The 11,927-nt window shown below is 39.5% G+C and overlaps 1 protein-coding gene across 19 annotated transcripts in view; it reads right to left on the bottom strand.

Moving 5' to 3' along the window:
- The window catches only part of SEMA6D (semaphorin 6D), a 145,467-nt gene that overhangs the window by 4,234 nt on the left and 129,306 nt on the right, over positions 1-11,927 (bottom strand). For 4 of the 19 annotated variants that reach the window (XM_071755209.1, XM_071755207.1, XM_071755208.1 and 1 more), the window contains 17 exons: positions 10,713-10,869; positions 10,225-10,336; positions 9,572-9,632; positions 9,365-9,427; positions 9,173-9,274; positions 8,876-8,966; positions 8,477-8,596; positions 7,939-8,027; positions 7,000-7,217; positions 6,760-6,891; positions 6,407-6,562; positions 6,150-6,323; positions 5,263-5,403; positions 5,055-5,132; positions 4,179-4,270; positions 3,778-3,834; positions 1,754-1,921 (listed from right to left, as the gene is read on the bottom strand). In XM_071755209.1, the coding sequence (XP_071611310.1) occupies positions 1,754-1,921; positions 3,778-3,834; positions 4,179-4,270; positions 5,055-5,132; positions 5,263-5,403; positions 6,150-6,323; positions 6,407-6,562; positions 6,760-6,891; positions 7,000-7,217; positions 7,939-8,027; positions 8,477-8,596; positions 8,876-8,966; positions 9,173-9,274; positions 9,365-9,427; positions 9,572-9,632; positions 10,225-10,336; positions 10,713-10,821 (1,963 nt within the window). In that variant the 5' untranslated portion in view covers positions 10,822-10,869. Of the gene's footprint in view, positions 1-1,753; positions 1,922-3,777; positions 3,835-4,178; positions 4,271-5,054; positions 5,133-5,262; positions 5,404-6,149; positions 6,324-6,406; positions 6,563-6,759; positions 6,892-6,999; positions 7,218-7,938; positions 8,028-8,476; positions 8,597-8,875; positions 8,967-9,172; positions 9,275-9,364; positions 9,428-9,571; positions 9,633-10,224; positions 10,354-10,712; positions 10,870-11,927 lie in introns of those variants that run through there. The other 15 variants (XM_071755216.1, XM_071755217.1, XM_071755219.1 and 12 more) reach the window with 10 other exon arrangements.

Here is an 11,927-nt window from a genome sequence, read left to right as displayed (position 1 = left end):
TGCTGGGCCAGACAGCAATTAATAACTCATGGATGAATTTCTCTCTCAATTTTCTGCTCAACTCATAAATCAGAATCAAAAGAGAGACAGGATTATGCAAATGTTGTCTAAAACTGTATAATGTACATACTGCATTGTTATAACCAAGTTAATGTAATACAGTACAAAACTTGTAGCACATGCATAGGTTGCCAGCCCTGCAGTGGGCACGCCCTGCATTATGTAAGTGTACAATTTCTGAAGTTCATGATTATCTCATCCCATTAGAGAACTAATTTTTCCTTTTTTTTAATTTATTTTAAAGTCAATAATGAACATAAATACTTGCATAACATTAAAAAGATAATTGCAAGGTTACTTTTATTAGATAATATTAAAATTCAGAAAAGTTTTAGTTTAGACTAAGAAGTTCAATACTGGATTAGTTCTTTATTTGTGTATTAACAAGCTCCCTTTGTTTTTTGAGATTTTTAAAGCAACCACAGACATCTTGCAGCTAAAACAATGTTAGTTTGTAATGAAAGTAATTCTGCTAAATATCCCAAGGGATGTTAAAATGAAAGAGCAAAAGGAAAGGAAGAGATTCACTTTTGTTAGAGGCAAGGCCTTTGAACATCGTTAATGATCAGGGTTATAGGTTTCAGTGGCACTGTGCAGAAGAAAGAAAATGTGAGTAAAGTTCACTAATATGATGACACAAAATATGATTCAGAACCAAGAGCACGTGGTGACAAAAACTTAAAGCAAAACAGAAAATAACTGCAACAATTTAAAATGATAAATGCACTGCCATAATGGCTGATAGGAAACCTGATATGTTTTGGTGAATGGTAATAAAACAAAAATGACTGGTGAGATTTTCAGTAAATACAGAATTGTGCAAACATGTCTGCCACCTGGCTATTCTATGTACTGATGGAGACTTGTGTTAAGTTTTGGTTCTGCAACTGCAAGCTTCTTGATTTGGTTGACTGCAATAGTCCTACTGAATTAAAGTCTTTGTTGCTGTAAGAGCCGAATCAAAGGTTTTACTTGCCTGGAAAAATGGCTACAGAAAGATTAATCACATGCAGAATGTTTCTTTTTGTGTTCAGCTTCAAACCTGTGTGCATCTCCCCATGTACTGAGATGGTCTCTAACCTGATACTCATTGCCAGAGAATAAAACTTCAGCACATCCTTACTCAGATCTGCCCCACCTGCTCAAGAAACATGCTGCAGACAGGCACTTGGGGATATGTCCCATTTCATGCATGGATCTGTCATGGAGCTGTGCTTTGTTTTCTGTTCCCCTTCCAAAAAAACCCCAAAACTCACCCCCAATCCAAATGAAAAAAAAACCCAAAAAACACAACAACCCATCACTAGGCTCTTTTAAGCAACAGTTCATGAGGACTAATAATAGTCTTATCCAAACAAGACCGGTCTGAAAACGACCACCAGAGGTGCAGATAAATCACCAATGTCATTTTTTAATGCATCCAGAACTTCCACTGATTTTAATGGGAGCTTTGGAACACTCCAGGAATAAAGCTGAGCTTATTGCCTGTGTTTCACATTATAAGCTCTAAGAAGCACTTTGTACACTGAATAAGTAGGTATGAAAAACATGATTGCACTGTCTGCATATTCACAGGAAATGGGTGTAAAATAAATACAGCCCAACAATCATGGCTGTTACACTTAAGCCTTAGAGAATGCTGAGACTATCAGGTTTCCATTCAGCTGCAATGTATTCCCTGATAAGGCCTTACCCTTTGGGACACCTGATAATGGATCAGAATAATCAGAAGTGTTTGGGTCATCTTGAACTACAAATTTCCGAGAGCCAGTCACTTTAGGTTTCCAGGAACCAATCACTTTAGGTGATATAACTGGGATACTTGCCATTGTGGTAATGGAAGCTGAGGAGAACTCCATGTCTGTGGTGGCAAACAGATTTTTATTAATGTGTATTACAGTCAGGCTTTCCTCACTGTTTCATGGCACATCTAAGCTACAGCTGGAGACAGCATTCACTGGGAGTTACACATCAGAGCAAAATGTGACCCCCTTTGCTCTGCAGAAGTACAGAGAGCTGATTAAAATCAACTGGTTCAAAACTTTTAAGTATGAAAAATTACATTAAAACACCAACAGCTTTTAGCCAAAAAGCCAGAGAAGTCAAACATGAAAGCAGTGCAAAAGTTAAAGTAAGCAACTGGTGGAGGTGAAATGAGCAACTTATTCTACTTAATTGCTGTATTCTTCACTGGAGACAACACACTTGGCTGCCTTTGAAACATCTTCCAAAAAAAAAAAAAAAAAGTTACTTGGAAAGACACACACTCGTGACAGGTTATGCCTGAGAAACCAGACCAGCTCCCTTAGTGCTATTATGGTGTACCAGGAACTGCTGAATGAGCCATTTCTACAGGTGTGGATGAAAGGAATGTTTTTAACCTCTGTTTTGTAATTGTTCCTAGGGAACAATGTTGCATTGCATAGATTCTGGCTCCTCTGTAGTGCATTTGCTGAACAGAACCACCACAGCCTGGATGAAAATACATGTGAGGAGGACACACATCAAACTGGGTTTACAGTCCCAAGTCTGCTTTCCACACTCCAGTCCTTTCTGCTCCCTGTCCCCAGGAGGTTTAGGCATGAATGTCTGTGGCTCGAGATCTGACTGAAAAATGCACTTCAAAAGTACATTCATTCAGGACTTGAAAATAAGGTTCAGGTGTATTTGTATACTAAAATATCACTTCAAATATTCAACTGATAAAAACTCATGCAATGGTAGCATTTCCATGTAACACATTTTTGTTTTGTTTTGTTTTGCTTTCCTACCCGAGTCTCTACCTGGGTAAATTTATCTGGAAAATATTTGTCTCAAACATTACTTCCTGTTAAATTACGGAAGTGCAAATATAATCAGATACCAACACACAAAATAATGTTCTTGTTGCACTCTTATAAATTTAACATATAAATACATTATTTTCATATTTGTCAGTCAGAAATGTGCCCTTGGTTTGAAAGCAGAGCCAGAGTGCCAGGAGCTAAGACTGGAAAATGAGGGCTCAGTCTTGGTTCCTGTTGAAGTCAACCCAGGTTCTGCCTTTGAGTTCAAGAGAGGAGTGCTGGGTCCTGAGTTCCTGAACACCAGGGCCTGACAGAGAACACCAGACCAGAAAAACCACTGAAGGAGAAAAGGATGTGAAAGTCCATCTGACACCAATCCACAAAGTTTTTCCTAAGCTGCCTTTCTCTACACAAGTCCTCATTCAGCTACATAGTTCGTGATGTTCAACTTTTTCCATTAACATAAACTACTTAAAACATTTCAAGAATATAGAAATACACATTTTAGCAAATGTGTATTATGCAAAAAGCTTGCTGGGAAAGAAGGAAAAGAGGAAAGGAGAGGTAAGAAGGAAGATGATGAAATTCTGCCATTCATCTACTAGAGATGACCAATAGGGGCATTCACAAATGCATGGCTGGGGATAAAGAGTAAAGCTCAGTGGACTTTCGTGCAGTGAAGATGTCATCTATGTTAATCAGGCTCTTTAATAAAAGATGTCTCAATAAATAATGAGCTGTTAACATGCGGCTACACAGGGTGAAGTGCTGAGTGAGAAGAGTCTGACTATCTTTACCATCAGTGGGAACATGAGTAAAAGCACAAAAATGGAGGACTGCCAACTGTGCAAAAGGAAGGAAAAAAGGGCTGAAAATGCTGAACTGAAGGAAAGTAAAGGTCATTAATTCAAAAAAATTAAAAAAAACTAACCAGATGTTGGGTCGCCAAATATTTTGTAATCTGGTGTAGCTGTAGTAGGCAAAATTTCTAAAAGAATTAAAGGAACAAGTAATCAGTAAAAAGTAACAAAAAGAAAGCAAAAGATCTCAAACCTGAGTAATGGAAAATAAAAACTAAAATATTACTGGTTACAAAAAATAAATTCTTCAATACTTTGCTGAAGACCCCAAATAGTTGTAAACTGGTGAAGGAAAGACAAAACTCTGCCACCCAGGACCAAAAAGCTCAGCTTTGTGAACAATCACAGTAACACCAGGTGACGTGTTCATCATGTTACTGAAAAGCTCATCATAAATTTAACATCCATAGTGAGGTGTGGCCACAGACTACTGGTGAGACAGTACAAACAAGCAGCAATGGCAGTGCCTTACCATGGCAGTCCCCAAGCTGCGCAGTGTTGCCGTACTCCACATCTTGCACATATCCTCCAGTGCTGTGGTTGTATGAAACAAACAAAGAGAACCTGCAATTAACAGTATTAGTAGGGAAACAACTGGTCGTGGGTTTTTTTGTTTTGTTTTTTTCCTGGAAGGCAGCAAATGGAAACATACACGAGAACTAGTGTATGATCCAAAACATTTTTTTACAAAATGTGCACGTTAGTTATAAACAGACTTTAAAACTCTACATATGTGCTTATGTGAGGAAATACATTTTAAAAAAAAATCCCTTTTCTCATTGACTTCATTGCGTTTTCTACACTGGGTGCCCTTAGATACAACCATCCAATTATACTTGTTAAAGTTTGCAATGGGCTCCTACAAAAGGCTCTTTTTTAAGATACAGCTGCTGATGCACTGTATATTCCAGACTTGATTTATGCAAAAGGCCTTTGGTATGTATAGAGATCACCCAAGCTCCTGTGTGGAGGCAAAAATCTTCTTACTCTTTTCCCACTGAATTCTGTGCTTTCATATTTGCAACTGACTGTGCCCTGGCCATGAGCACACCTGGGAGGGGATGCTGTGTGCTGTCCTCTCTGAGCTGCTCAGGTTTGCAGCAACAATCCTACAGGTCTGCTCGCCCTCCCCCACACATCAGACTCCCACTGAAAGCAAGCCTTCACCCAGAGACTGCAGAACTGGGTCAGACTTAAACATTCTGTTCTCTTACATATACAGCACACTGAACAATCATCCCTAAAAGAATGGAGATTTATTTATTGAGTGCAAAGGAACAGGCACAGGATATGAGCTCAAGTGCTGTACAGATCACACTGCTGGGCTGATGTGGGGAGCAGTACTTACAGCATGCCTGGGGTCACCCGTCCACAGGTCTCCTGGTCTAGCCAGCCACAGTAGGGGTCCCGTGAAGCAATACATGCCCTTGCAAGAGAAAAAAAACCCAAAAAAATCACCGTTTTTTCTTGTTTGCTTGTTTTTTGTTTTTTTAACTGCCTTCCCAAGAGAAGCTGGTGCCCTTCCCTTAAGGAGGAGTTGAGGAACAGTGACATACTTTTTACATGACCCGTGACGCTCGCACCGACTCAGAGGAAGTCTGATGACACAGCTGGAGAATGCCACAAACAGAGCATGGTGGTCTCTGTCGAGCTGAAGGGAAATGACTCTTCTGTCCTCCTCGCTCTCAGCATTACACCTGTTCAGCAAAAAAATAATGGGAGGCCATTATTGTACTAACCATAGTATTTTGTGCAGAGCTTACACTGCAGAGACTATTTATCTGTGTCTGTGTAGATAACAAAGAGACTCTTTTAATACATAAAGGTAACTTAGTAGTGTTTGCTGAGTGATTTCTAAACAAACCTATGGGTTATCAAATACCAGCCTCTGGCTTTTATTTACAGCAAGGCAACAACTTTGCTGAACTATGCAGGAAAAAAATCCAAACCCATTTTCTTTGTTCCCTCCGTTGGCATAAATATCTTAACAGAGCAGAACAGGAGTCCTGTACTGGATACCTGTAGAGTCTAACTGGAACACTTCCACTCCCAAATTCTTTGTGCCAGCATAAACAAATTTAAAATTATTAGATTTAGTTTACACATTATTGGTCACTCCTGAGAAACCCTCAAGATAAGCTCACATCATTTCTTTTTAACAGCAGCAAACAGTTATGACATTTCATATTCAGGAAGATGTGTATCTATTTGCAGAAGAACCAGACTGTATCACTGACGTCACTGGAGTGGAATTAGGTTGTTCACTCAAGCCATGCAAAATGGCAAGTGACCAAGTATTTTCAGTTTATTCAACATGAGGAACACCATGAAATGACACACAAGTGGTGATGTTGGTGATAATGAGTTGGTTTTCATTAACCATATATTTTTTTTAAGCTAGCACAGACTAGATGAAGAGCTTAGGTGTTCTGGTAATACTTACTTTGCATGATTATATGCTTCAATCTCTTCCAGTAATACACTGTCATTCAAAGAAAAAGGCCGTGTCTTTGCCAAGATTTTAAGTATTATCCCTGCTTCAGAGCCAACAAATATGACTGTGTAGTTCTGGTAGGGTCCAGCAGCGTGGTCTACAGCGATTGCTGTCAATCTGTATCTATCAAGACCAAAAGGTGTATCATTAAGAGTGTGCTTCCTTGTTTTCCTTTTCACACATGTCATTTTGGAAGGGTGTCATACCTGACACGTGTTTTGGTAAACCAGGGCTCCTCAATGACTGAGGGAACAGCTGAGTCCATCAAAGGATGAGATTTGATGAAGGAGAGTGTTTCGTCTGGGAAATCAATGGAGGTTTTGTAAGCCTCTGCTAGGCCGTGTTTTGCACAGCAGCCGGGTCTGAAAGGAGAACAACATTGTTTCCTTTTGGTATTTTAGTTAATGAGAGAAGGCATCCTGCTAATGAGCATCCTTATGGCTGAAGTGTAAAGCTCTGCTTTGGTTTTTTTACCCAACGGGACACTCAAGAGTGCAGCTGATTTAAGACAGCTCTCTACAAAAACAATATTTTGCCATCATGAGTAAGAACCTTTTACCTTGGCTTTGGTACTTTGTCTTCGGGTACAGCTGTCCAAACAGAGTCAGGAGTCTTTTGTTCTTTAAATCTCCCTTTGAAGACTTTCTCAATGTCATCCATGCTGAAAGCACACACTGCTGAACCAGGGATGCTGCAAAATTAGAAAAACTGTTGCAAAAACTCAGACTACAATGGCACCAGTTTCAGCATAAGACAGACCCAGAGAACTATCTTTGATGTAAGGTTGCTCATCTCTCACCTGTTAAGCTGTGTGGTGAATACACCGACAACTGTGGGGACTCCATTGATTTCTATAATGTCTGTAATAGACTGCAGGACATCAAAGTAGAAGAATGAATCCCCAGGAACTGAGCAGTTGAGCCGAGCTTTCAGAAACGATGTCCAGTGTTTTTCCAGGACTCTCTGGGACCCCCCCATGTCATTTTTGCATATCCGAGCCACACGGGAATACACAGCCTGTGAAGGGCAAAAAAAAAAAAGGAGAAAGGCTTGAGAGATGCAAGAACAGTGCTTGTTTCCAAGCTGGTAATAAAACATCAAAGACAACACTGTTAACAGGAAGCTGCCATTTATCTGCACAGAAAGGATGGAAGCAAAGATGTTCAGCTTGTAGTGCACAGGCATCTTAATGTATCACCAAGCAAATGCAACTCTGCAGTTTGTTCCCACCCATTTTCCCCCTTCAAAACCATATTGTTAGTGAGATTTAAAGACTTTAATTAACCATGTGTAAAAGATTTAATAATTTATTATAGAATATCCTTCCATGGTGAGGCATGAGTATTATACTCTGAACTCGCAGGCCTGAATTATTCAATATCCAGGGACATGAGAGAAACTTCTTTGAAAGTTTTCTTCTGTGTTGTTTTCTCTTGTTTCTTTAATAAGCATAAGAAACTCTTACGATTTTCCATTCCATGCCACAGGTGTAAAGACAACAGCACTACTGAAAGGTACCTGTATTGAGCTAGCCTGACAGCAGGGCACAGAGACAAGAAACAATTTTTTGGTTGAAAAATTCACTGTTCTATTTCTCCTTTTTTTACTCCCTGTAAATTATAATGATGGAAAAGTGGCAAACCATGTACTAGTCCCTGCTTCATGCTGCAGACCGTGCTTTTTACTGACACTGCTTAAGATTTGTAGCTACCTGGCAGCCCCTTGTGATGGTACCCACCTTGCCTAAAGTGTTGTGCTCTACAGCAATTTCTCGGAAGAAGAAATAAACGTAGTTCCCGTATTCTATGGCATGGAGGAAGTGTGGTTCTGTAAGAAAGAGCAAGGAGAAGGTTACCTGGAAGGACTATGCAATCAGCACACGACACTGACAATGCTGGGTGACTCGGTGGCTTCTCCACAGGCCTGTACCAGCTAACGTGAGCTCCAGTCTCCCAGATATTTTAGGATGTCCAAAGATGGGAGCACTGGAGCTTAAAGGAACCTGAAGTCTTTAACGGTGGCTAATGGGCTGTGAAAGGCCTCTGAGGAATTGAATTTCAGCTAAAGTATTTTGTAACTGCAGATTCAGTCATTGATGCATTCAACAAAAAAAATTTGCTTTAATTGTACTAAACTGCTTCCTTATTGCAACCATCCTGTACTGAAAGCTGCATATGTACTGGGATTGTAGCCTATGTATGGCTGGGAGTTACCTGACCCTCTGTGCCACCCAATTACATTTGCTGTGTGTATGGGAACATACTCCTCCAAATTACCTTTTATCCATTTGGAATCATATTTTATTGTTCTTAGGGCAGATCCATCCCCCATGCTGCGATAAATAACAGCATCACTTGCCAGGAAGTCTGCTACTGTTGCCGAATACAATTTTCCATCTGAAATGGAAGTTGAAAACATGGTATTAAGAGGCCTTTTTAATAATATACAGAATTCTGACTAGCCTGTATTTTTCCCCAATTCTTTACTGCCACTCTTCCCCAAATTCCTGTGACCTATTTATTAACAGGTCAGCTTCTAATCCTTTGGAGGCCCTTTAAAAAATTTAAGAGCAGGGGCACCATGACACCTTTAGCTTTCCTGTGCTTGCTTTAAAAGCTCTCTGGCTCCTTTGGTGTCATTAATCATTTAGGCTCATTACAAGTAGAAGTTCTTACCAGCAAAGAGGGCGACATTGGTTTGTCTGGCATCAAATGGGCATCTTGCCAAACCACTAATTTCCTCCCCATCATACTCTAAGGTATTCAGCTAGAGAAGAAAAATAAATGGGTGATAGTGCTATTTCTATTTTGTACACTGGCACAAAAGCATAACATTGTCTTTTCAAAAAAAACTTAATTCAGCACATTGCCTTCTGTCTGTTTTTATTTCACCTTGAAGCACTCTCCAATCACACTGAATGTATCTGCTACAGCAGAACCAGTAACAGATTAATGACCTTTCAATATTCTTACCCGATAGTATCTGCACATAGGGTTAAATGCATTTGTCCCACAGACAAACACCATCTCATCATTTCTTGGAACAAAGACTTTAATGAAATTATGGCATTCGTCCTGAAAAGAGAGTAAGATGTATTAATCACAGACTTCACATACATAATAAATATTAGTGTTGTTTTGCTATGATGTATGTGCTAAACTTACTTTATGTTTGCCTTTCATAGCACAGTTCTCTCTGTCCTGCTGCCTTGACCTCCATGTTAATCTCTGTTAAATCAAAACAGAACCATTTTAATTTATGTTAAAACGAACCAGACAAGAAGATTTTATGTCCTTTCCAGAAAAAAAAATCTTAAAAAAATTAAAACCAAAGAAAATACCCGTCCCTTGCCAGCAGCTGTAACTACTCACCTTGCTTGGAGTAACTTCTGATTTTGGAACTTCATTTAAGTTTACAGTGTAAACTTGGTCCCTGTTTGCAAAAAGTAAGACACAAGTATATTCATTAAAGCATTGGCACGATTCTTGCTAAGCTAAATTTATTTTTAGATTGTTTTTCTTAGACCGGAAATTTCTATGAATTGCTTATGGATTATCTGTGGTTCACAAACTGGGGAAGGGCTCATGGGCAACAGAGAGGTTTTGATTCTTATTGACATGGTCCTTAGATGGCACCTACAGTGCCCAGCTCTCCATCCCTGTCTTTTCATTCTGCTGAAGACTAATCTGGACTTTTAAATATTCCAGTGTGTTATCCTCACTTCCTACATCCCTGATGTGTCAGTCCAAGTTTAAAAGGATCAGCTGAGGTTTTTAGAAGGGCAGTAATATAAAAGAGAGGAAAGAGTATTTGATCACTGGTTTTAGCATAACTACAGTAACTGCAGCCTTCAAATCCAATTTTCATGCACTGGCCATACATCCGGCGCATTTCTCTGGGAAGTCTTTCCCCAGTTCTAATTTTTATCATATTCTGCAGATTTTTATAAATGAATTTTACACATTAATGCAAAGGCAGAAGAGAAAAGAATTTTAATCTAATGAACTGAGTGAAGGAAAATTACCTGCCAGCAATATAAAGTGTGTCTCGAATTTTCAGCATCAGTTGGAAGTCCAGTCTGTGCTGAGATTCATTGCCTGAAGGGCGTCCTCTAAATACTGGATATTGCCTTGAATCTGCAAGTAAAAACGGGCTACACCATCACTCAGGATTATAGAGCTAAAGAATCAATATATGGCATTGATTAGCTGTATATACTAGGTGTAGAAGGGTTTAAACTAAATTCCTTGAGTAATGTCTTGAATATAAATGAGAAAAAGATGGCTAATGTCAGCAAATGTTCTTTTTCCTGAAGTTATTGCTGTAGTTCTGATTGCTTTTTTAAGAAAATGATTAAGTGTTCTATTAAAGATACAAAGCCAGTAAACACATTTCAATTTGGAGGAAAACTGACTTTTTTTTTAACTTCCCAAGAAAAAAAAGAAAAAAAAAAAAAAAGGACCACATTACAACTTCTTCCCTAGTGGTTAGCACCATTTGCAGATTACTTACAGTGGTAGTCAACAACATTAATGGGGTCCTCATCTTCAGGGAAGCTGACAGCTTGGCACTGGGACAGACTCATCAGCATCATGGAGGCACAAAGCAGAGGAAGCCTCATGGCTGGTGAAAGATGAGCACTACCTTTGTGGCAACACTCTTTAACTACCTGGAAAACAGGAAGACACCAGTGAGATTTCTGCAGCACAGGACAGTAAACGTGACTCCTTACTGCAGAAGAAGGTTGGGTTTTTTTATTTGTATTTGAGCAGTGGACTAAATTGGTGCTTATGGAAGGCTCCTATATGTACATTGATGGAAAACTGCTTCGTGACATATCCCTGCTCAAAGCTGCTCCGTGATGTTTGCTAATTTTCAGCTGGATTTACAGGCATTTCCGAAGAAGCTGATCACTGTCAGCCCATTTAATTCTTGGGAATCACAAACAGAACATGCAGGCTGCTGACCCAACAAGAAAAACTGTCAAACTTGGGATTAGAATTTTAATTAAACTGCAATCTTTTTCTATCCCCTCTATCACCGAATGTCATCCAATAAAACCCTTTCCCCATAAAATACCCAAATCTTATCCACCAAAAGTCACGACACACACAATCTGTCTGAACATCCATGCTGTGTTTTAAAATTATTGCTTGTTTCCAGGCTGTGATGTTTCCATCACAATATGAAGCCTTACATCTAGGACCAGATACCTGGTGCTTCGCTTCAAGACAAAGCGTTGTGCAGTGATTTACACATGTGCCAACTAAGTGTGAAAATGCCACCTCTGAGGGGTGACAGTGCTTGTTACACGCTTTGCAAGGATGGCAAGGGACTCCAGTGAGGGCACAATGCTGAACTAGCTTCCCAAGATGCCACTTTCAACCCAACTCTACTTGTTACTGTAGAAAGCAACTTCAGAGACTTTTAAGTGTGCTGTGGTTTTGGGTTTTTTCTCTTTGTGTGTGTGCCTGTGCTCCATAGATTACACAGCACAGATTATGACAGCACCACAACATTATACAACAAAGCTTTCTAAGAGGGGAAGGGAAACATAACTTCTCCAATTAAACCACAGGGATATTTTAGCGAGCAGAATGTAACTACTCAAGTTGCAATTTGGGTAGGATGCAAGAAACGCATCTCAAAGTGAAATGCAATCCTTAATGACCACAAGTGGTCTGGGCAGGGGTCATATTTCTCATTAGAAACCTGGCAAATGTAGTA

Source organism: Heliangelus exortis, chromosome 11, assembly GCF_036169615.1.
Source record: "Heliangelus exortis chromosome 11, bHelExo1.hap1, whole genome shotgun sequence".
Taxonomy (NCBI): Eukaryota; Metazoa; Chordata; class Aves; order Apodiformes; family Trochilidae; genus Heliangelus; species Heliangelus exortis.
This window is presented reverse-complemented; position numbering and strand designations above follow the sequence as displayed.